Genomic DNA, 25,973 nt, shown 5'->3' with positions numbered 1-25,973 from the left:
CATATTTTATATTCACAATATCTCATCTATCTTCATTTACCTGTATACAGGAGTTGGATTTGCTCTGGCTCTACAATTCATTGTTATCTTCCCATCTGAGGATTCTTCTGGGTGTATAGTGTCAATAGGCTGCTCCTCAAACACTGGTCCATATCGCTTTCCTTCTTCTAAAATACAGAGCATTTTAACATGTTTTATAGAAGAATTAATAGTAGAGATGAGCGAACAGTGTTCTATCGAACACATGTTCGATCGGATATCAGGGTGTTCGCCATGTTCGAATCGAATCGAACACCACGTGGTAAAGTGCGCCAAAATTCGATTCCCCTCCCACCTTCCCTGGCGCCTTTTTTGCACCAATAACAGCGCAGGGGAGGTGGGACAGGAACTACGACACTGGGGGCATTGAAAAAAATTGGAAAAAGTCATTGGCTGCCGAAATCAGGTGACCTCCATTTTAGACGAATAGTGGATTTCAAATCCGGGTCATATGAGAATGTGAACTTTGTGACTATGAGACAGGGATAGCTGTACAGGCAGGGATAGCTAGGGATAACCTTTATTTAGGGGGGAATGTTATTAAAAATAACTTTTTGGGGCTCTATCGGGTGTGTAATTGTGATTTTTGTGAGATAAACTTTTTCCCATAGGGATGCATTGGCCAGCGCTGATTGGCCGAATTCCGTACTCTGGCCAATCAGTGCTGGCCAATGCATTCTATTAGCTTGATGAAGCAGAGTGTGCACAAGGGTTCAAGCGCACCCTCGGCTCTGATGTAGCAGAGCCGAGGCTGCACAAGGGTTCAAGCGCACCCTCGGCTCTGATGTAGGAGAGCCGAGGGTGCACTTGAACCCTTGTGCACCCTCAGCTCTGCTACATCAGAGCCGAGGGTGCGCTTGAACCCTTGTGCACACTCTGCTTCATCAAGCTAATAGAATGCATTGGCCAGCGCTGATTGGCCAATGTATTCTATTAGCCTGATGAAGTAGAGCTGAATGTGTGTGCTAAGCACACACATTCAGCTCTACTTCATCGGGCTAATAGAATGCATTGGCCAGCGCTGATTGGCCAGAGTACGGAACTCGACCAATCAGCGCTGGCTCTGCTGGAGGAGGCGGAGTCTAAGATCGCTCCACACCAGTCTCCATTCAGGTCCGACCTTAGACTCCGCCTCCTCCGGCAGAGCCAGCGCTGATTGGCCGAATTCCGTACTCTGGCCAATCAGCACTGGCTAATGCATTGTATTGGCTTGATGAAGCAGTGCTGAATGTGTGTGCTTAGCACACACATTCAGCTCTACTTCATCGGGCTAATAGAATGCATTGGCCAGCGCTGATTGGCCGAATTCCGTACTCTAGCCAATCAGCACTGGCTAATGCATTGTATTGGCTTGATGAAGCAGTGCTGAATGTGTGTGCTTAGCACACACATTCAGCTCTACTTCATCGGGCTAATAGAATGCATTGGCCAGCGCTGATTGGCCGAATTCCGTACTCTGGCCAATCAGCACTGGCTAATGCATTGTATTGGCTTGATGAAGCAGTGCTGAATGTGTGTGCTTAGCACACACATTCAGCTCTACTTCATCGGGCTAATAGAATGCATTGGCCAATCAGCGCTGGCCAATGCATTCTATTAGCGTGAACTGAGTTTGCACAGGGGTTCTAGTGCACCCTCGGCTCTGCTACATCAGATTGCTACATCTGATGTAGCAGTGCCGAGTGTGCATCAGATGTGTAGTTGAGCAAAACTGACTCAGCACTGCTAAGTCTGCATTCGCATAGGAATGCATTGGCCAGCCTTCGGCCAATCAGCGCTGGCTCTGCCGGAGGAGGCGGAGTCTAAGGTCGGACCTGAATGGAGACTGGTGTGGAGCGATCTTAGACTCCGCCTCCTCCAGCAGAGCCAGCGCTGATTGGCCGAATTCCGTACTCTGGCCAATCAGCACTGGCTAATGCATTGTATTGGCTTGATGAAGCAGTGCTGAATGTGTGTGCTTAGCACACACATTCAGCTCTACTTCATCGGGCTAATAGAATGCATTGGCCAATCAGCGCTGGCCAATGCATTCTATTAGCGTGAACTGAGTTTGCACAGGGGTTCTAGTGCACCCTCGGCTCTGCTACATCAGATTGCTACATCTGATGTAGCAGTGCCGAGTGTGCATCAGATGTGTAGTTGAGCAAAACTGACTCAGCACTGCTAAGTCTGCATTCGCATAGGAATGCATTGGCCAGCCTTCGGCCAATCAGCGCTGGCTCTGCCGGAGGAGGCGGAGTCTAAGGTCGGACCTGAATGGAGACTGGTGTGGAGCTATCTTAGACTCCGCCTCCTCCAGCAGAGCCAGCGCTGATTGGTCGAGTTCCGTACTCTGGCCAATCAGCACTGGCCAATGCATTTCTATGGGGAAAAGTTAGCTTGCGAAAATCGCAAACTGACAGGGATTTCCATGAAATAAAGTGACTTTTATGCCCCCAGACATGCTTCCGCTGCTGTCCCAGTGTCATTCCAGGGTGTTGGTATCATTTCCTGGGGTGTCATAGTGGACTTGGTGACCCTCCAGACACGAATTTGGGTTTCCCCCTTAACGAGTTTATGTTCCCCATAGACTATAATGGGGTTCGAAACCCATTCGAACACTCGAACAGTGAGCGGCTGTTCGAATCGAATTTCGAACCTCGAACATTTTAGTGTTCGCTCATCTCTAATTAATAGGACTGAAGTCATAGCCAAAGAGACGGGTAAAATCATCATCTCATATAAGTCAGTAAAGTCAGCATACAGAATATAAAGAGGTTGTCCAGGTATTTGAATTATTTTTAAGAAAGTTTTAAAACATACTGTAGAAGCAGTATAACCTCCTAAATCCACCACCGCTCCCGTTCCAGTACTTGCCTGATCCGCAGTAAGCGGCTGCCGTGTCACACGTCTGAATCAAGAGGGAACAAGAAGCACAGAGACCAGTGGGGGCCCAAAAGCATTAAAATGGTAGTTGTGGGGTATCGATGAAAAAATACTTTTATTTATTTTTTTAAGTATTCTGAGAGTTTTTAAATAAACTGTGAATGTTTGAATATCCCATTCAATAACAATAACGTAACCCCCACAGTTCTGAACTAACCCAGCTCGGGGATTTGAGAAAAGTGCATGACAGTTTGCCCCCTCTGCAGTCTCCATGAACGTATCCTGCTTGGGGTAGTCACCTTGGCTCTATCTCCGGACCTGTAGGGCTAGAGCTACAATGAGTCTTGTTTTAAAAACCAGAAGATCATGTCTGGATCTTGAGATATACTCGCATATACTCACAGATTCACTTTAACCAGTGTGCAGGATAATACATGCAGGGAGAAGAGAAGTGTGTTTTCATTTTCCTGTCTTTGAGACTTCTGATAACACCAGGGTACAATGAACACTTTTCAACTTAATTTTCAGCAGTCTCATTTCTCATTATCATCACAGGCAGATGCCACTTTTATTACCACCAATCACAATAGATAATGATCACAGTGTATGTCCCCTCTCCCTGCACAAAGACATATGCACACAAGTCACAGGGCATGTTAATCTCTTGTATAAAATTAATGAGTGAGTTGTCTCCAGACTATTGCTGCCTATAGTTCATGTGGCTGCAGAAAAGCATCTCTCTACATAATTTAAAGGGTAGCTCAGTCAATATGGTTGCCCCATAACATACAGAAAATATAAATCTACAAGTAATAAATGAAAAATGAATTAAAAAGAAAAGAATGTTACACTGTCTCATTTCATTTAGTAAAACCATAGCTGATACATTACTGTAGAGGCCCTAGCAATGGCCTTTATAATGGACACGGTTCTATCACACCTTTGTACTAAGTAAAGATCCTGCCAAATGACTTATAACTTCATTTTGTTCCAACAGGAATATATGGATATATATATGGAATATATCTGCACATAATAGGGCTAGTTTATGGTGGAAAAATCCCCTGAAAAGTTCCCACCAACAAGTTTATATGTTCAGTTACTCTCAGTCTATCCTGTAATCAATCATAAATAAACAAATGAGAAAAACTTTATCATCCAAATAGAACATATATCTTGTTAATAGACCTGTGACCGCAAATAAACATACTGAGAATATTTCAGTATAATTTTAGTAAGTGAATTTAGTGGCGTCTACTGACAAACTGAATGATACCACGCGGAAGGGTATTGCTGTTTGAAATGAAACATCTGTCACAGCTCACTATGTCCTGAACAGACTTCAATTGCCTTCAACTGTAAGTGACCTTTATATTCACTGCTTCTTTTTTACTGCAGGCAACGATACAAATTCACGCTGTGTTATATTAAAAGCATGGATAAGATGTGCGTGTATAAACTGTACTAAAGGTTTATGTGGGCACATTTGCTTGGATGTGGCAGATCTCTGTGATTGGCAAGCCAAAGAATTACTGAAAACAAGATTGGTGCCTTTTTTTTATAGTACTTAAAGGGGTTATCCAGAATAAAAAAAAAAAATTTTTGATATGGGGTCAGGGAAGGTATAAATAAATTAAATAAATAAAGTAAGTAAGTAAGTAATGCCCATACTCACCTGTCCCTGGTGCTCCAGTGTTTCTCCTTGTGGTCCAGTCCTGCTACTCCGGGGTCTTGTTCTGGGATAAGTCCCTACCCCACACGACTACTGAGGCCAGTCAGCGGCCTCAGCAGCCTAAGGAAAGGGCACAATATGTAACTCACAAACGTTCCCTGTGATATCCTTGTTCCATTCCTTGGAGACTTATCCTGAACAACCCCTTTAATCTGTTTGGGGTTAGATATAAATTCCCTAATAAAGGTCATATAAATAAAGTAATAAGACAAAATAAGATACAGTTAGGGCCAGAAATATTTGGACAGTGACACAAGTTTTGTTATTTTAGCTGTTTACTAAAACATGTTCAGAAATACAATTATATATATAATATGGGCTGAAAGTGCACACTCCCAGCTGCAATATGAGAGTTTCCACATCCAAATCGGAGAAAGGGTTTAGGAATCATAGCTCTGTAATGCATAGCCTCCTCTTTTTCAAGGGACCAAAAGTAATTGGACAATGGACTCTAAGGGCTGCAATTAACTCTGAAGGCGTCTCCCTCATAAACCTGTAATCAATGAAGTAGTTAAAAGGTCTGGGGTTGATTCCAGGTGTGTGGTTTTGCATTTGGAAGCTGTTGCTTTGACCAGACAACATGCGGTCAAAGGAACTCTCAATTGAGGTGAAGCAGAACATCCTGAGGCTGAAAAAAAGAAAAAATCCATCAGAGAGATAGCAGACATGCTTGGAGTAGCAAAATCAACAGTCGGGTACATTCTAAGAAAAAAGGAATTGACTGGTGAGCTTGGGAACTCAAAAAGGCCTGGGCGTCCACGGATGACAACAGTGGTGGATGATCGCCACATACTTTCTTTGGTCAAGAAGAACCCGTTCACAACATCAACTGAAGTCCAGAACACTCTCAGTGAAGTAGGTGTATCTGTCTCTAAGTCAACAGTGAAGAGAAGACTCCATGGAAGTAAATACAAAGGGTTCACATCTAGATGCAAACCATTCATCAATTCCAAAAATAGACAGGCCAGAGTTACATTTGCTGAAAAACACCTCAAGAAGCCAGCTCAGTTCTGGAAAAGTATTCTATGGACAGATGAGACAAAGATCAACCTGTACCAGAATGATGGGAAGAAAAAAGTTTGGAGAAGAAAGGGAACGGCACATGATCCAAGGCACACCACATCCTCTGTAAAACATGGTGGAGGCAACGTGATGGCATGGGCATGCATGGCTTTCAATGGCACTGGGTCACTTGTGTTTATTGATGACATAACAGCAGACAAGAGTAGCCAGATGAATTCTGAAGTGTACCGGGATATACTTTCAGCCCAGATTCAGCCAAATGCTGCCAAGTTGATCGGACGGCGCTTCATAGTGCAGATGGACAATGACCCCAAGCATACAGCCAAAGCTACCCAGGAGTTCATGAGTGCAAAAAAGTGGAACATTCTGCAATGGCCAAGTCAATCACCAGATCTTAACCCAATTGAGCATGCATTTCACGTGCTCAAATCCAGACTTAAGGCGGAAAGACCCACAAACAAGCAAGACCTGAAGGCTGCGGCTGTAAAGGCCTGGCAAAGCATTAAGAAGGAGGAAACCCAGCGTTTGGTGATGTCCATGGGTTCCAGACTTAAGGCAGTGATTGCCTCCAAAGGATTCGCAACAAAATATTGAAAATAAAAATATTTTGTTTGGGTTATGTTTATTTGTCCAATTACTTTTGAGCTCCTAAAATGTGGAGTGTTTGTAAAGAAATGTGTACAATTGCTATATTTTATATCAGATATTTTTGTTCAACCCTTCAAATTAAACGTTACAATCTGCACTTGAATTCTGTTGTAGAGGTTTCATTTCAAAACCAATGTGGTGGCATGCAGAGCCCAACTCGCGAAAATTGTGTCACTGTCCAAATATTTCTGACCCTAACTGTATTTGCTTGAAAATGACCAAGTACAAAATGCTGAATGACATACCTCATTTCATTGGTGCTGTGCCCCTGATCAGTTTAGCACCCACCTATTGTACATATTTGGTATCTAGTAGGTTATACAGATATTAGCTTCAAGTGTTATCTTTCCATTTTACAATCGTAGTCTGGATTAATCCTCTCCACTGGTGCTGCTGTTGCCGAAATCCTAAGGTTGGTCATCAATATCAAGATATAGGAAAACCATTTAACACCCCACATTGCAAAAACACAGCGTTTTGGCCACATAGCCATGACCAACATGCTGCATTTAGCATTACCTCCAAAGTGGATGGGATTTTTGCTAATTCCATCCACACATCACAGAAAAAAAACAGCAGCAGAAATACTGCAATTTCAAAAATTTTAGCATTTTTGTAAATCGCAGCATGTCCATTATACCTCTTTTCTGTATAGGTATAATAGAAGCAGACAGTTAATAGGGGAAAACTTTGCAGACTTTCTATGAAAAATGCTGCAGAAAAAAACTGCAATACGTTTCCACTGCAGTCTTTTCCACAGTGCTTTTTGGCTATAGCTGACTACGTGGGGCCTTTACTAAGACGGAGGCCCCACCTTGCGGAAACACTACTATTTTGTTGCATATTTTGCTGCGTTTTTTTAAAGCCAAATCCAAGAGTGTAGTGGGAAATATATAGGAAGTTCTTATACTTCTGCCCTCTACTTAACCCACTCCTGGCTTTGACTCAAAAAAACCACTGCAAAATCTGCAACAAAAAAGCTGCATTTCCGCAGTGTGGGGCTTCAGCCTATTTTCTTTTATTTTACTGCTTACATGACACAGTCATTGAGACTCTACCATGCACCACTGCTGTGATCCTTAGGGCTAGTTCACACGTGAACTGCCCGCGCGGGTTTTGACACAGAGAGAGACGCGGCGAGCCGCGTCTCTCTCTTGTCAAAACCCGCCCGCCGCGACCATCGCTGTCGCGGCTTAACCCTCTGCTGTCGGCTCAAATGAATGAGCCGACATAGGAGGGAGCTGCGGGAGGCGGAAGCCGCGCGACTGAGACAGCGCGGCTTCCGCCTGAAGAAAGGACATGTCCTTTCTTTTCTCCGCTAGCAGCAGCTCGCCGCTAGTGGAGAACAGAAGCCCGGCGGTCTCCATAGACCACCATTATAAGGGGAGGTTTTGGACGTGAAATCCGCTGTCAAAAACCTCCCCTTATACTCACGTGTGAACTAGCCCTTAGAGAGAGACCCTGCATAAAAGATCAAAAAAATAAGTGACAATAACTCTTACCTGCCCAGCAGAAGAATATGTACAATACAACTTGTGCTACAACAGGCCACATTTTGGATGAAGTTGAGTATGGAGAAATTCACCAAATCCGTCTGTTGACCTCCTTTAATTTATTCTCTTTTCAACTGTATAAAAAAAAATAAAATCATCTATTAAGTGATGTTAGTCATCATGAGTCACACAAGTCACATGTAAGAACCATAGTGTAGGTTGCAATTACAACGGACAGAGATGTCCCGATTGCCTGGCTGGACAACAAACACTCCTCAGTGTGTTCTTGTCAGATAAATTATAATTTCACAATATTACCGTAATCCCTGCCAATGTGGTAAGTATGTAGCCAAATTTCTGTTGCAGTTTTGGAAATCACAACATGTCAATTATACCTGTAGAAATGCTGGCGGTTTCCCTATAGGTATAATGGAAGAGTAAAAAGAACTGTGGGAAAAACTGTGATGCATTGCCGCAATGGTTTTTCCCACAACGCTTTTTTGTTGCGGCCCAGTAGGTGGGGCCTTGGTCTACACTATTCTATGCACAGCAACACACTGACCTGCCACTGTGCAGAGAATTACAGAAAATCCCCAGTCACCTGAAGCTTCACTTCTATACACACTGTGGCTCAGATTTGCTATTCTGGTTACATCTAGACACTGGTGTAAATATGGTTCACAGAAATTACCAGTTAAACCAGTATTGTTATATTATAAAGAGAAAATGAGCACGCAATCGAAAGGCTGCACGGAATGATCCTCCGGACTATCAAGGGAGCTCAAATAGACAGCAAAATTATAAAAAATTCCAGCATGCCAAATAAAATATAACTTTTACATCATATCAAATGGATGAAAAATACAAGTAACAGGGATCCATGATACAAAATTAAAAATTAAAAAAAAACAGTTAGCTTACGCGTTTTGGGGAGGACATAATTGGCCCCTTACTCATAGCTTGACTCGTTTGGAGTAGATTATGAGTAGATTGTGAACTACTTTCCTGTCCTCATGTTCCCTGCGGAGATCTCGCAGCAAGTACATGTACCCCATTATACTTTCACTGCACACCGCTTGCAAATGCGTTCGGTAGTCCATTCAGGAGGGGGATCCACATGGGGACTCTCCCTAAACGGATTACCGACGCAGATGTGATCCAAGCCTTACTGTCTCTCGTAGGAGTCCTTATCACACGGAGGAAAATGGTGCTGAATTTGGTGTGGAATTCGCCTAAGATGCAGCGCTGAAAAAACCTCCCATTGATTTCAATGGAAGGCTTATTTTTTAGCGCTGAATCTGACGCGGATTCCACACCAAATTCAGCACCATTTTCCTCCGTGTGAATGAACTCTTTCAGTGCTTTATACTCATAATCCTGCTCTGAACTGTATAAACCTTTATATCACAAAATTCAGCTTCTCTCCATCATTTCTACTCTCAAATTTTTTTTTTATAATTTCAGTTTTTACCTGTTTGTGCTTTGCCCCTATGTCAAATTCACCTGTAGCAGATTATAATCTACATTTTTGCTCCTCTGAGTAGTAAAGATCACAACCTTACTCCATTCAGATTTACTCATGGGATTTTGACTATTGCATTAAAGAAAATGACCTGTTAGTGAGGGGAATATTTTAATGAAGCTGAAACCTTTTTGCATTTACTACAGGAGTTTCTAAGATTGACTGTATATCTTTAGCCACTGCCTGTCTCACATTTCCAGGTTCTTCTGTTATATTTGAAACAGTTTGCTTCAATATTACTGCAATTTGTACAATGTAGAAAAGTTTAATTGACATAGAATTGGTTATTCCCATCTCAGAAGAGAGTTTATTAGAGATAAGCGAACAGTAAAATGTTCGAGGTTCGATATTCGATTCGAGTAGCCCCTCAATATTCAACTACTCGAATCGAATATCGAACCCTATTATAATCTATGGGGGGAAAATGCTCGTTTCAGGGGTAGGCAACGTTCGATCAAATTATACTTACCAATTCCACGAGTGAGGGTCGGGCTGGATCCTCCGAGCAGTCTTCTCCTTGCAGCATCCCCGCGGCATCTTCCGGCTCTTCATTCACTCTGCCAGGCATCGGGCCTGGGCAGAGCCGACTGCGCATGCCCGCACTACAAGTGGACATGTGCAGTCGGCTCTGCCCAGGCCCGATGCCTGGCAGAGTGAATGAAGAGCCAGAAGACGCCGCGGGGAAGCTGCACGGAGAAGACTTCTAAAGGTAGGAGAAGAACCAGTGTTGATTGGCCGACTGTATAGCATTCGGCCAACCAATGCTGGTTCTGCATCGAACTTTTACATTCGAACAGCGAGTGGTATTCGATCGAGTACGAGTATTTCAAATTTTCCATATTTTCAAATACCTACTCGATCGAATACTACTCGCTCATCTCTAGAGTTTATGAGATAGGAATACCCGCTTGCATGTCCTGACCTCAGTGTAGGATTTACAGAGACAGGCGAGCAGGGCTGCTCTATACTGTTTGGCTAAGGCCCCACAGAACGTCCCACAGCTCTAAAGTGCTGCGGGAAAATCCGCAGTGGGAAGGCATCATGGTTCTTCCCAAAGCACTTTGAACAGAAAGTTCACAGAGTTTTACTCCGCTGACTCTGTTACCATTATATCTACGGAAAAGCCGCTGGCGTTTCCGTTGATATAATTGACATGCTGTGATTTCCAAAACTACACCAGTTGTGGAAATCGCAGCATATCCGCACTGAATCCCATCCACTTTGCAAGTACTGTAAAATGCCGCGATTTTTCCCGCAGCGTTTCCGGCCCGTGGGGCTCCGGCCTTTCTGTAACTTCCACATAAATAAATGGGTGCTTCGGAAACAGCATAACACAATTAACTACACTGTTTCTGTAAGTGTGACACTATGGAAACAATATAACTCAACTGTGTTATGCTGTTTCCATAGCTTCCATCCACCTTTAAGGCTAACACCCCACAGCGCTAAAGTGCTGCACAAAAAACCGCGGCGGGAACGCATCACGATTCTTCCCGCAGTGCTTTGAACAGAAAGTATGCAGAGTTTTCCTCCATGGACTTTCTGCTACCATTATATCTACGGGAAAGCCGCCGGCGTTTCTGTAGATATAATTGACATGCTGTGCTTTGGAAAACGTAGCATGTCCGCTCTGCGGTTTGAAATGTAAAGTGGGCATGGGATTCACATGAATCCCATCCACTTTGCAGATACTGTAAAACACAGTTTCCAGCCTAAGAGAGTTATAGTATCAGCATAGAGAAGCGCCGTTTGCCTGTTTCTATTGGCCAGTACTTGTAAGTAGTTATTCCCACAGTAATTTGCCAAGGGGGTGTTCACACTACCGTTACTAAAGTCTGTTGCTGTCTTCCATCACAGGATAACAGAAATGGACTTTAGCTGTCATAGAGAACTGACATGTTAGTAGATTGTTGTCTTCTGTGATATGATATCATGCTGCAGCGTCATCATTGGTAATCAGTGTTCGATTAAATCTTGCTACATCTGTGTGTTTATGTTATCATTCAAGTAACAGACAAGATGGTGAGGATGTGATATAACTGATAATGCTATCTGTATGGGACCATTGTTCTTTCACATCTTCCTCCAAGACTGTACCCTGTGCTTTGTAAGAAAACAGCTGCTGAAAATCCTTAACTTTACACAAAAAGCTTTACACCATGGATTAAAAGCAGTCTCTAGATTTCAGAGGCGTTGGGTTTAAATGAATCAGTCAGATGGAAGGGTCTAATTTGATTGGATTCATGGATTGGCTGTCAGGAGCTGCCAAGTCTTTTCAGAGCATTTCTTTCATTCTCATCCTGGTGTCAATTTAGTAATTAATTTTACATTGGCATTAATTACTGTGTGACCTACTCTATGGGTAATCTTTTCACATCACACAATCAGTAAGCCCTTGCTAACATGTGATACCTCACATTAACAGTGCTCTGTACATGATGCATCTGATCATATTCGCGCTCACTCTGTGTGCGCATTGGCTATTAAACCCCTGGCAGGCCAAATATTTGGGTTGCCATTTTAGTGGAACTTGTGATCATGATCTAAAACAGAAACATATACAATAAGAGTAATTACGCCCAGATAGCAGCCAGTGAATATTTATGTTATGCAGAATAAACACCAGGAGGCCATTGTTACCCATTCATTTTACATTACAGCAGTTTTGCGCAATGGAGAATGAATATATATATATATATATATATATATATATATATATATATATATATATATACTCACCGGCCACTTTATTAGGTACACCATGCTAGTAACAGGTTGGACCCCCTTTTGCCTTCAGAACTGCCTCAATTCTTCGTGACATAGATTCAACAAGGTGCTGGAAGCATTCCTCAGAGATTTTGGTCCATATTGACATGATGGCATCACACAGTTGCCGCAGATTTGTCGGCTGCACATCCATGATGCGAATCTCCCGTTCCACCACATCCCAAAGATGCGCTATTGGATTGAGATCTGGTGACTGTGGAGGCCATTGGAGTACAGTGAACTCATTGTCATGTTCAAGAAACCAGTCTGAGATGATTCCAGCTTTATGACATGGCGCATTATCCTGCTGAAAGTAGCCATCAGATGTTGGGTACATTGTGGTCATAAAGGGATGGACATGGTCAGCAACAATACTCAGGTAGGCTTTGGCGTTGCAACGATGCTCAATTGGTACCAAGGGGCCCAAAGAGTGCCAAGAAAATATTCCCCACACCATGACACCACCACCACCAGCCTGAACCGTTGATACAAGGCAGGATGGATCCATGCTTTCATGTTGTTGACGCCAAATTCTGACCCTACCATCCGAATGTCGCAGCAGAAATCGAGACTCATCAGACCAGGCAACGTTTTTCCAATCTTCAATTGTCCAATTTCGATGAGCTTGTGCAAATTGTAGCCTCAGTTTCCTGTTCTTAGCTGAAAGGAGTGGCACCCGGTGTGGTCTTCTGCTGCTGTAGCCCATCTGCCTCAAAGTTCGACGTACTGTGCGTTCAGAGATGCTCTTCTGGCTACCTTGGTTGTAACGGGTGGCTATTTGAGTCACTGTTGCCTTTCTATCAGCTCGAACCAGTCTGGCCATTCTCCTCTGACCTCTGGCATCAACAACGCATTTCCGCCCACAGAACTGCCGCTCACTGGATGTTTTTTCTTTTTCGGACCATTCTCTGTAAACCCTAGAGATGGTTGTGCGTGAAAATCCCAGTAGATCAGCAGTTTCTGAAATACTCAGACCAGCCCTTCTGGCACCAACAACCATGCCACGTTCAAAGGCACTCAAATCACCTTTCTTCCCCATACTGATGCTCGGTTTGAACTGCAGGAGATTGTCTTGACCATGTCTACATGCCTAAATGCACTGAGTTGCCGCCATGTGATTGGCTGATTAGAAATTAAGTGTTAACGAGCAGTTGGACAGGTGTACCTAATAAAGTGGCCGGTGAGTGTATATATATATATATATATATATATATATATATATATATATATATATATATATACACATATATATAGGTACCGTCCCATAAATTGCACATCAGAAACCCCTTTTCAGCCAAAAGGGGTTCCTAACAGAAAAAACAATCCTGTCTGCCAGCAACTTGTATAGATGGAAAATGTCCTTTTATTGGAAAAGCCGCACACCACGTATCGGCACACCATGTGAGAGATGTTCCCGTGAGAACTGATATATGGTGCGCTGCTTTTCCAATAAAAAGACATCTACACAAGTTGCTGGCAGACCAGATTGTTTTTTATATGTATATAAATAGATGGGTGGATAGACATATAAAAAGAGAGAGAGAGAGAGAGAGAGAGAGATGACTGAATCAAAGCTGGCAAAGTGGAATTTGATGTGAATTTCAGGAAATATTCGATCTGGATTTCCTCACTCTTCACAGTAACGAACTGCATTTTTATCTAAAATGGCTGCTGCAAATGTTAGGACAGGGGGGCAAGGAACTCTGAGAACGCGCAATAACCCACAATGCCAAGCGTTCAGGCAGTGGCGGATCCAGGGTTTGCGGGGCCCTGGGCAATTGACTTTGTCGGGGCCCTACTTACTGGGGGGTCTCGCACTTCTAACCTGTACTTCCCAACTGTTGAAGACTAGAAAGAGGGAACAAAACGTGCGGCGCGCGCAGTGCGCCGCAGTAAATTAGGCCCCGCCCACTTTTATGTTGACTCCACCCATTCTCATTCAATTTTCATGTGATTCCACACAGTATAATCCTCCTACAGTCACCCGTAAATTATATGTCCCCCCCATTTTCATATACACCCTTCATCTACCCCTAGTTTCATGTCCCCCCCCTCTATCTCTGTCCCCAGTTTCATGCCATTCTCCCCCTTTATCTGCCCACAGTTTCATTTCCCCCTTCTCTGCCCCAGTGTCATGCCGTTCTCCCCCCTTCATCTGCCCCAGTGTCATGCCGTTCTCCCCCTTCATCTGCCCCAATGTCATGCCATTCTCCCCCCCTTCATCTGCCCCAGTGTCATGCCATTCTCCCCCCCTTCATCTGCCCCAATGTCATGCCATTCTCCCCCCCTTCATCTGCCCCAGTGTCATGCCATCCCCCCTTCATCTGCTTCAGTGTCATGCCGTTTCCCCCCCCCTTCATTTGCCCCAATGTCATGCCATTCTCCCCCCTTCATCTGCCCCAGTGTCATGCCATTCTCCCCCCTTCATCTGCCCCAGTGTCATTCCATTCTCCCCCCTTCATCTGCCCCAGTGTCATGCCATTCTCCCCCCTTCATCTGCCCCAGTGTCATGCTGTTCTCTCCCCCTTCATTTGCCCCAGTGTCATGCTGTTCTCCCCCCTTCATCTGCCCCAGTGTCATGCCGTTCTCCCCCCTCCATCTGCCCCAGTGTCATGCTGTTCTCTCCCCCTCTATCTGTCCCAGTATCATGCCATTCTCCCCCTCCATCTGCCCCAGTGTCATGCTGTTCTCCCCCCTTCATCTGCCCCAGTGTCATGCCATTCTCCCCCCTTCATCTGCCCCAGTGTCATGCTGTTCTCTCCCCTTCATCTGCCCCAGTGTCATTCCATTCTCCCCCCTTCATCTGCCCCAGTGTCATGCTGTTCTCTCCCCCTTCATCTGCCCCAGTGTCATGCTGTTCTCTCCCCCTTCATTTGCCCCAGTGTCATGCTGTTCTCCCCCCTTCATCTGCCCCAGTGTCATGCCGTTCTCCCCCCTCCATCTGCCCCAGTGTCATGCTGTTCTCTCCCCCTCTATCTGTCCCAGTATCATGCCATTCTCCCCCTCCATCTGCCCCAGTGTCATGCTGTTCTCCCCCCTTCATCTGCCCCAGTGTCATGCCATTCTCCCCCCTTCATCTGCCCCAGTGTCATGCTGTTCTCTCCCCCCTTCATCTGCCCCAGTGTCATGCCGTTCTCCCCCCCTCCATCTGCCCCAGTGTCATGCTGTTCTCTCCCCCTCCATCTGCCCCAGTGTCATGCCGTTCTCCCCCCTCCATCTGCCCCAGTGTCATGCTGTTCTCTCCCCCCCTATCTGTCCCAGTGCCATGCCGTTCTCCCCCTCCATCTGCCCCAGTGTCATGTTGTTCTCCCCCCTTCATCTGCCCCAGTGTCATGCTGTTCTCCCCCTCCATCTGCCCCAGTGTCATGCTGTTCTCTCCCCCTCTATCTGCCCCAGTGTCATGCCGTTCTCCCCCCTCCATCTGCCCCAGTGTCATGCTGTTCTCTCCCCCTCTATCTGCCCCAGTGTCATGCCGTTCTCCCCCCTCCATCTGCCCCAGTGTCATGCCGTTCTCACGTTCTCACACACACACTCACCATTCCTCGTTCCCCCGCAGCTCTCTCCCTCATACACATATTGTAGGCGCGATGTGACGTCATCACATCGCGGCTACAAATGCCGGAGCACAGCGTTAAAGCAGGAGCTGAGCTGTGACAGCTCCTGCTTTAAACGCCTATGTATTCAGCTCATTGGCGTCCTACCGCCGATGAGCTGAGTACATAGGCATTTAAAGCAGGAGCTGTCAGCTTTAATGCTGAGCTCAGTTGGAATCGGGACATGCCGACCGGGACCATTTTGTTAGGTCCCGGGCGGTTGCCCGCCTCGCCCAGCCCTGGATCTGCCCCTGCGCTCAGGCAATCAGCAGCCAGCCCTGTGATGTCTCAGCCCTATAAATAATCTCCACTATCTTGGATTCAAACAATTTCCAATGTACTTAGTGCAGTGAAAGACGTTAGCAGGAACTAGGGAAAGTGGTAGAAAAGACTTGAGAACTTATATTTTGCGCAATCAAAGTTCAGGGTAAAAGCATTAGTAAGGAAAGGATAGGGAAGAATTTATACAGAGTATTTATGCAGAACAGGGTTCATTTGGGGTGTTTGCAGCCCCATAACTTGCCAAATAAGTGAAGTGTGCAGTGGTTCTAAGAGTGACACCTGTCATGTGCGTGCCATACAGACTCACAGTATTGTTTCACTACCACAGCAGATTCCCTATGCATGTTACTACAAGGTAAAATGTTGTACAACACTATACAGGCTCTCTGCAGCCAGGAAAGCTGTTTTTTAACACAATTAGCCACAAATTAATTTGGATGAAATGAAATTGTTTCGGGAAAATTCAGCAAACAGGCTGAATTGAATTTTTAAAAAATTTGCTCATCTCTAGATACATACTACATACATTTTAAAGTTAACTACTGTATTTTCAGCACATGCACTGTCGGAAATGTTCTATTCATATTCTATCAGTTCAGTTCTATGGTAAAGTACAGACAACATAAGATACAATATATATATATATATATATATATATATATATATATATATATATATATATATTGTAATTTGTAACTTTCTGTATCCATACAACGTTGGTGAAGTAGACAATTTATGGTAATCTTAGGGCCAAAAACATAGATCTTCTATATGTTTAAGTGCTTCTTTATATATTCTTTTATGTAGTAAGCATGAACTATGTTACAAATATAAGTAAACACAGTACTGCAAGACACATACAAATGCTTCTGGGTGTACAGTGAGAGACTGGCATCAATCATGTGTAACACGATTTATCATGCTGTGTGGTTGTGTATCTACATAGGTGTTATAGTGGATGCAGACTGCGGATACTCCAGTTTACTATGAGTGGTCTGGTGTGAATCATGCATTATTCATACACATGTTGCTATATTGAAGTTTCATGGTAACCTTGAAGCTGCATTTATTAACATCTTCTAGACATACAGTGATGCCATATTACTGCTGATTTTATCTTATTCAAGGGAGCAAAATGTGAATGCCTTGTAAATGTTGCTCTAGACAGATAAATAGATGTTTCTTCTTTGTATGTTTTATATATTGCTAATTTTATAAGAAGACTGCACTGCGTATAACCTGCAGAAGTTGATCCTGAGATAAGCGCTGTTCCATAAATAGAGTAAGGGTCTAATTTTATCAATCAGCTTCCATTGTAATCAGGGCTCGCTGATTCTGTATTACAATTATCTGTCTATAATCATTCTATCTGCATCTCATAAATTGTCCTATTTCATTTCCTGTTGTATTGGGGATGGTGCCTGGCTTGTACATGGATTGCTTATTGGTGTAGCCACATAACAGAATATGGAATGACAACTGTTTTTCTGCATATCTAAAGGCTATCTCAGCAGGGAATTGCATCTACCAGCTCCATGTTACCTAGCAACTCTCCCTGAACTGGAGCTTTTTTACATCACCCTTTACATCTGTCAAGGGTTCTTAAAAACAACTATTCTTTTCTGTGAATGAACGGGAGAAATTAGTCATTTGCAGATCCCATATAAAACAAGCTGCAAGTGGATACAGACGATGAGTAAATCCAGTATATTAATATAATTTGTGAGGCAGAATATGGGCATACAGATGACTTGCATAAAAATTAAATATATCACAAAAAGATTCAAAATTTATCATTAAAATACCTAAATAATACCATAATAACATCACAGTATTATATTAAATATATTTCAGTAAATAAGAGGCGGCTTTGTAAAAATGACCAGTAAATGACTTGAGATAAGTGTATATTTGTGTTGTTGTAGAGGATACTGTTATAACCTCATGGTCTTGTTGTAAGGGAGCCAACGTGGCTGATATCTGAGTGGTGTGGGGACACTGCAGCTGCCACCAATATGGGACATTAAGATTGTCTCTTGCTGCGGCTGGGTGCACCTGTTATTGGGGTATTGTCTTCCACCATGGAAGAACCTATGGCTCTTACTGTTATGGAGCCACTGTGGTTGGTCGTTTTCCACTTTTATTGGCATCAATAAAGGTAAGTGGCTTCTGAACATAAAAGAAAGGATAAGCAAAATTAAACCATAAAACATGACGTATGAGGACACCAGGTGACATTTCATTTACATCAGCAATGATACAGTAACTACAGATCAGGTGTAGACAGATATTGCCATAGGGGATGCAATGTAATCCCTGTGGAGTAGACAGAGTCAATGAACGTGACAGCAGGTGTTGGGGAATACACTAAATTGGCAGTACAATTGGGAAATACAATAAATTAGCAGGTAAACTGTAACACGTGAGACATCATAGTAAACAAACAACCACTATACTACTATATATGCAGGTCTATACAGAAATGAGTCAAGTCATTATAATATACAATGGGGATTTTTAGATTTACATTTTTAGTTTTCAAAGACTCTGTACATCCATAGAAATCAACAGTCCAAAACCGACAGATATAAAGGTTTATGTAAAACACCACCATTGCTTTTTGGGACTTAATATAGTATTTTTAGTAGCCATTGGGGGATGTCTAAAGATTGCCATTTTGTACACCAGTCTTGGAGGAGTCACCTGATTTCTGATGAGGATCAGTGCCATTCCCTACAGAACCATAAATTCACACTAAAATTTATGTTTGTTTGTAGCTACCATAAGGAATCGCTTAAAATTACGGTATGTTAAATTTAATGGAGTTAAAATTATGTTAAATTTTGGGTAACCAATGGATTCTCCCACAGCACTCTCTTAACATACCCCCATCCTTGCAGAAAGTGATGAGTGTAGAATACAATCACAACTTGCCAGAACTTTGTGATGTATTGGCTTCATAAATGTGCCCCGCTATCTTGGCAAGTTTCAGAATGATGCCAGACTTCATCACTCAGTAAAGTAGTCATTACCCTGATAACAGAGACATCTATATCAGTATGAATTTGACTGCTGCTCATATTTGTGTCTCATACAACGGGATAGCGTACCATATCTATTCTGAAACACATGGATTTCTTTTGAGACTGATAAACACATCAAAATTATGTGTGTGGAATGAGTCCTACCATGTATAATAGGCTTCTGCTATCCATACTGGAGTGGGCAGGTACATGGTACATGATTCCCACATCCGCCATTCAAAAATCACTAATAAAAGCGGAACTGGCCCCTACATGCTGCCCGCCACTGTGGTGGGTATTGAAAGTGGGAGAGAGGAAAAGCCTCCCGCACTGTAATTGAAGGGATATTTACAAGGCCTTTTCACATCCTATTGCCGAAATCACTCAGCAATTACCATGTGAATAGGCAGCATGGTGGGGGAGAACCAGTTGACTTGTGAGTTTAATGAGTCCTTAGCCTCCTTGATGCTTTACCAGTATCTACAAATCACATTCATCTAAGAGTCAATATTCAGTTATGACTCTCATTTACAGGCTCCTTGGTTCTGGATAAGATTAGATCATTCACTGTGTTATTGATAAGGAACCATGTCTTATCGTGGCCAAACAAGATGACTACACGCTGTAATCTTATTACATAGGTTCTTACATACATATTAGGCAACCGCAATTAAATGCCTAAGGAAGGAAATAGGTGAAGATGAAGTCAATTATCTCTGTCTGAGGACATGCAGAATATCTTCTAAAAAGACAATAAATAGGTCTGCACAACATCACAACATGTTTCTTATGCTTTTCCTAGCTCACAATTGCATTGTTCTCCAGGGAAGGGTTTATACTGTATATTTGCAGGCAGCAGTAATAAGACTAAACTCAAACCATGCACGTGTTTTTTCTAGAAAATGGTGTTGGACTATCTAAAAGTATAGTGGTGTTCAACATAATGTCCTCTACAAGGCACTGCAGCTGGTTTAATATCAAGTTTCCTGGTTACAAACGAATATATTACGAACAAATGAATATATTACCATATTACCATATGTTACAATAATACATGTGTATTTTATTTGCTGAAGTGTGAAATCTATCTAATAAACTTTATTTTATTACAGAATTCCACTGTACACAAGTTTTCAGGATCAGTATAGGTTTGAATCATAAATGAGTAAAGCACTATGGATATACTGGACCACCAAAATATCTGATCAATAATTATTATGATATACCACCTGCCATGATCTATTAATGGGTCCTATAGCAATTATGTCATATATAGAAACATCATGAAAGTGAACTGCAGCAAATTTAGGGGAAAAAAATGCAAGTGCCAATGTATGTATAGTTTACTTTCAGGATACACAATACACTATATTGTATATACGGTATTGCAGCTGTTATCTGATATATGTTCTGATACATCTGAAAATATCTTCAAAAATTAACTCAGTTCATTATTGAAATGAATCAACCCACTGAGAATAAGCCTCAATGTAGTATAGTGGTTTTACCATATACACAGGTGGAAGTAAAGAAATACATAGCAAGGATAGGGATAAAGAAAGAATATTCTGACACTGACACCAAAATTGCTCCATCATTTTATCAAGTGGATCTACAATCCTAAGGATAAAGACTTTCTGCCACTAGTCATTTTCTGTTTGATTATTATATTTATACCTCTTCTCAAGCAGTGACACCAAAGATATAACTATTACGTCTCTTGTATATGGCGACCACACAATGCACCCCAAACTGCTACACCACATAATGGACGCTGAAATATAGCAATGATTTCATTCAGAAGTAATGGTGTATAAACAAGTTGTTACATAAAAATATAAAACATCCATAAAACAGCATTTGGGAGCGTTCCAATATTGGGGGGCTTAACCGGAGAGTATATATTTTATGCATGTTGTCCACTAGGAAGGAGCAAGTAAATTACAACTATAGCAGATTATGAAACCTCCATCTTCCCACCTACCCAGTGATGTCACTATAGTATCAGCATCACAATATGATCAATAAGCCATATTCCCTGCAGGCTCCAGCAGCAGAATACAGGTATGGTTTATATGTCATGCTTGCAAGCTTCTCATACACAGTACCTCTATTTCACTAACCGCATCTGTCTAAATAGTTTTCCTTTCCTTCCACAACCATACAAATAATTCCTTCCAACTGATTTTGTTGCGGTTTTTTTTTTAGCCAAATCTAGTAGGGGCTACAAAGGGAATGGGACATATATAGGAAACTCTTATACTTATCCCTTCTACTCAACCAACTCCTGGCTTTGGCGCAAAAAAAAAAAATGCAGCAAAATCTGAAAGAAAAAAAAGCAGCTTTACTGCAACATGGGGCCTTAGGCTGAAGAAGTACATTGCTCTATGTTGTTACCTTGCATACCAGAGTTAATGGGTGCAAAATTTAGGAGAGACCTATTACAAAAATGCCTAAAATATTAAGATGCAGCTCAGGAGCAGTGTGAGAATATCAGAATGTGATGGTTTTCGTGACACAGAAAGTAGTGGAAGAATTTACTCTTCTGCAATGATTTAGAAAGAAATAGTTTTCATCTAAAATCCCATTCTACTGAATTACATAATTGTATGTAACACCCGTCATTCCCATAAATGACTGACAACTGCTAATGATAAATCTACAGAGCATTATGTAACCAGGAAAACCAGCTGGGTAACATTTTGCTATAGCCTTCTATTGACCAAACTATTATCTATTCAATGGTGCCTGTTATTATTAGTTTGCACTGCTGCGCAACCATTAACCTGAATCCATTTTTTTCCCATTTTCATGTCTTACACAGCACAAATATATTACTTTAATGTAAATGTATATTGTGTACTTGGGTTTACTGGATTATAAGGTCATTAATGGCTATAAAGAATTAAGCATGTGCACATAATAAAATCACACTTCTCACCACTACTGTACTAGACAAGAATTAAATGTAGTGGGTTAGTTTAATGGTTGTATACACAGGTTCAATTTGTTTTTAATGACTTAATGTCATAAAGAAATAATACAAGGTATGGTAACATGCAGAATTATACTCAGTGACAACAAAATAATGCACCAAAAAGGAGTTGTTGGTAAGACTGAAACTTTATATGTAGTTATTTTAAGATAATATATGTAATTACAATACTATAGAAAAAGGATAAGTTTATAGGGCAAAATTGAACAACTGAAAAGAGACTCTAGTGCCCTTTTGGGCCTAGATACAAAATGAAATATGTTTAGTGGTTCCTTATGGTATGCTGTGCCTGTAGATCTTGCACAATCATAGGCTGCCAAAGCTGGCGCCCCAGTAGGTCCCATAAATGCTGGATTGGCAATAAATCTGGCATCTAGGCAGGTCAAGAAAGTGTTGCTCTCTTGTGGAAACATTCTCAAATAATCACACCAGCAGTTGCTCCACAGTAAAGGCAAGATTGACAAGGACTTCATACCGAAACCCAAATATAGTCAATGCCAAACAGAACTGGATTTGTTGTTAAAGACAATACTGGTCTATACAAGTCCAGGTTTCTCATCCATGGTACCATTGCAAACAAAGACAAATATGGATGGCTGTCAATGGCAGGTCAAGGAGCGCTGTGATACTAAATTCTGTTTTGCTAAGAGCCTGGAAATGGTCCTGGCAGAGAGATGTGTAATGAAGATGTCATCTCTGTCTGGATTGTGGAAAAGGAAACTATGGGAGTTGCTAGTCCTTTTCAGCAGATCAAACTATCCTCTTTACTTGTGGTCTGTCCTCACTTAATCACTGCTCCCAACAATTCCTAACAGATAGATCCCAATGGCCTAGATGGCATGCAGTTCATCAAAATGACCATCAGTCATTTCTATAAGTCCAAAGATACACCCCCCTTCAAATCTGTCAACTGGGCTTTGTGTCTTTGAGTTTGGGTCATCTATCAGTCAATCATCTCTCACCAAGACTTTATACAAACTAAAAGTAGCTTCTGAGAGCTAAAGCCAGTGTCTAACAAGACAACACCTGTAACCATTTACATATTGTCTGAGATGTAACTGCAAGCATTTCTGCTATCTGACATTCTATCTAGTTGTATTATTAGTTTTGTCAATGAGTGTATATTTATAATTCTCTGACTGAAATGTATCAGGATGTGATGCCTGGACACGGAAGCAGAACTTCCCTCTAGTCTTTATTTGCATTACACCCAGCTGCTCCAGAGACTTCACCCAAACTTAGTTTATGATGATCGGGATAACGTGAATCAATGGATTTTTCAACTAAGAGATTGTATTAGATGCTGCTCATATAGGGATGATGCTACTTGGGCAACAGACAACAACATATATTCATAGCTCAGGCATTATGTTTCAGCTCCTTCACATGTTTATTGATGGGTAAATATAAATATCCCATTCCCCCTTTCCACCACCCCTTAGCTCATTGTGTTCACTTCCCTCTTCTCCTCATCTTCTGCCTTTCGCAGGCATCAGACACAGGGCTGTAACAGACCACCAGAAAATGGCGACCCAAGCACGTGCAGTCGGCTCTGCCTTTTCTACTAAGGGAAGGTAAGCCATTAGCAGTGCCTGGCAGGTAAATCTCACTTCGAAAGAAGCAGGTACTGTATTTTAGAAGCTCAATCTAATGTATATGGCCAACACTGGCATGTAAAGATCAATGGCTTCTGTGGTAGAAAATAATAGGGCAGGCAGTTAAAGAACACTACAACCAGAAGTCAGATACCCACTGTTCACTGAACACTGTAATGGTCGTAAGTTATATCCGGTGCAAACGCTGAAATAAAAAGCAGAAAACTTAGGCAACTAAATCCACACATTCCACTATCTTTTATTTCTATATTTGTATGTTAATTGTATAGTGTTAAGCCATTCAATTTCTGTTAACACTAGGACCACACTAATGTCTGTGGTCCAATGTTCTCGTCTATCAAAGGATTATATGAACTGAATGATCAACTGCTAAAATAACAGTTACATCTGGATGGGGTCAATTCTTATTAAACTGAATGTGGCGGGAGAAAAGGTCATGCATGCAAGACACAAATATTAACATTGCCTAAGAAAATAGTATGTTTTTGGAGTGTAGAAGGAAACTGGAGTACACAAAGGAAACAAACATATACAGAACATACAGATTCCTTCCATATGTTGTCCTGCTTATCTATTTTGCTTATTGTTTTATTTCTCTTACATATATAGCATCATCATATTCTGCAGCGCTTTACAGACATTGTCAGTCACTGTTCCACACAGGGATCACAATCTACATTCCCTATATGTATGTCTATGGAGGGTAGGAGAAAACCTGCACAGATATGGGGAGAACATACAAACTCCTGCAGATGTTGTCCTTGGTCAAATTCAAACATAGGACTCCAGCACTGCCAGGTTGCAATACTAACCACTGAGCCACCATGTTGCCTGACTCCTGCAGCTCCTAACCACTGAGCTTGATATTCAATTCTTAGTGCTCGCTTGCAGTGCTAGGTGACATTAGGACTGGGCAATCTAGGTCTAAAAATAAAATTTAAGTTTTTTTATGCTCAAAATCAATTGACAATTTTAATCTCATTTTTCAAACAGAAAACACAAACAAAACAGATGAAAATAACGCCAAAGTCATTATGGTGATCTGCAAGGAAAATGAAGTACACAGGAGAAAAGTATAACAAACACAGTAGCCCCAAACCCACTCACCCGGAGCAAAAGCCCGCTGAAGGCTTAAGCCACACGTTTCAGAAACACAGCTTTTTTGTTGTTGTTGTAGATTTTGTTGCATTTTTTTGACCCAGAGCCAAGAATGGCTACAAAAGGATAGGGTTGTTTCAGTAGAGTATGGAAGCCAGATTGTAAGGGGTCAAGAAGAGAGTTAGCAGAGAGATAGCAGATTAAACGAGAATAGGCCAAGCGTTCTAAGATTTTAGAGATAAAGGAGAGGTTGGAGACAGGTCGATAGTTAGCAGCACAGTACGGGTCAAGGAAGGATTTTTTCAATAGCGGGATTATGACAGCATGTTTGAAAGAGGATGGAAAAATTCCAGATGAGAGAGAGAGGTTAAATATTTTAGTAAGCGAAGTCATGACAGCAGGCAACAGAGATTGGAGAAGTTGTGAGAGGAAGGGGTCACTACTGCAGGTTGTAGATGAAGAAAGTAGCTGGTAGACCTCCTCTTCTGTAACAAGTTTAAAAGATGAGAATGGACAGTCTGAAGTGCAGTTGGTGAGGGGATCAGTACTATGGTAGGTATGGGAACCAATGTCACCTGGGGATTGGGCAGTTATTTCCTGACGGATCTTATCAATTTTGTAATGGAAATAAGTGGCCAGGTCATTAGCACTAAGGTCTGTGAATGGCGTCTGCACCTTGGCTGTGAGTAAGGAGTGAAAAGTTTCAAAAAGCCTTTTAGGGTTACTGGAGAGAGAAGAGATGAGAGCGGTGAAATAGGCTTGTTTGGCGAGGTAAAGGGCAGAACTATATATTTTAAGCATAAATTTGAAGTGGAGGAAATTTGTAGATGCACATGATTTTCTCCAGAGATGTTCAGCACACCTAGAGCACCGCTGAAGAAAAAGTGTCTGTGGGGTGTGCCAGGGTTGCTGCCTCCTATGTCAAACTTTACAAGTGCAGGGGGAGCCACTTCATCCAATGCACTTTTAAAGGTTTCATTATAGTGTCTGATGGCCAGATTAGGACAGATTGAGAGGTGCTGGGTATTACTAGCACGTACCGTATATACTCGAGTATAAGCCGACCCGAATATAAGCCGACCCCCCTAATTTTACCACAAAAAACTGGGAAAACTTATTGACTCGAGTATAAGCCTAGGGGGGAAATGCAGCAGCTACTGGAAAATTTAAAAAATTAAAATGGTCGGAGTTTTTGGGTGCAGTAGTTGCTGGGAAAGGAAGGGGGTGTTTTGGTTGTCTGTCTGCCCCTTCCCTGAGCTTGAGGACTGAGGGTTTTTT

General features: G+C 42.2%; 1 protein-coding gene across 3 annotated transcripts in view; it reads right to left on the bottom strand.

Annotated features, from left to right (window-relative positions):
- Positions 1-25,973, bottom strand: part of CNTN1 (contactin 1) — a 145,653-nt gene that overhangs the window by 50,371 nt on the left and 69,309 nt on the right. For all 3 annotated transcript variants that reach the window (XM_075274228.1, XM_075274231.1, XM_075274230.1), the window contains 2 exons: positions 7,810-7,934; positions 41-167 (listed from right to left, as the gene is read on the bottom strand). In XM_075274228.1, coding sequence (XP_075130329.1) covers positions 41-167; positions 7,810-7,861 — 179 coding nt within the window. In that variant the 5' untranslated portion in view covers positions 7,862-7,934. The remainder of the gene's footprint in view (positions 1-40; positions 168-7,809; positions 7,935-25,973) is intronic.

The sequence above is a fragment of the Leptodactylus fuscus genome, chromosome 5, assembly GCF_031893055.1.
Source record: "Leptodactylus fuscus isolate aLepFus1 chromosome 5, aLepFus1.hap2, whole genome shotgun sequence".
In the NCBI taxonomy this organism is placed as follows: Eukaryota; Metazoa; Chordata; class Amphibia; order Anura; family Leptodactylidae; genus Leptodactylus; species Leptodactylus fuscus.
Note: the sequence above shows the minus strand (reverse complement) of the source record. Positions and strands in the feature narration are given on the sequence as shown.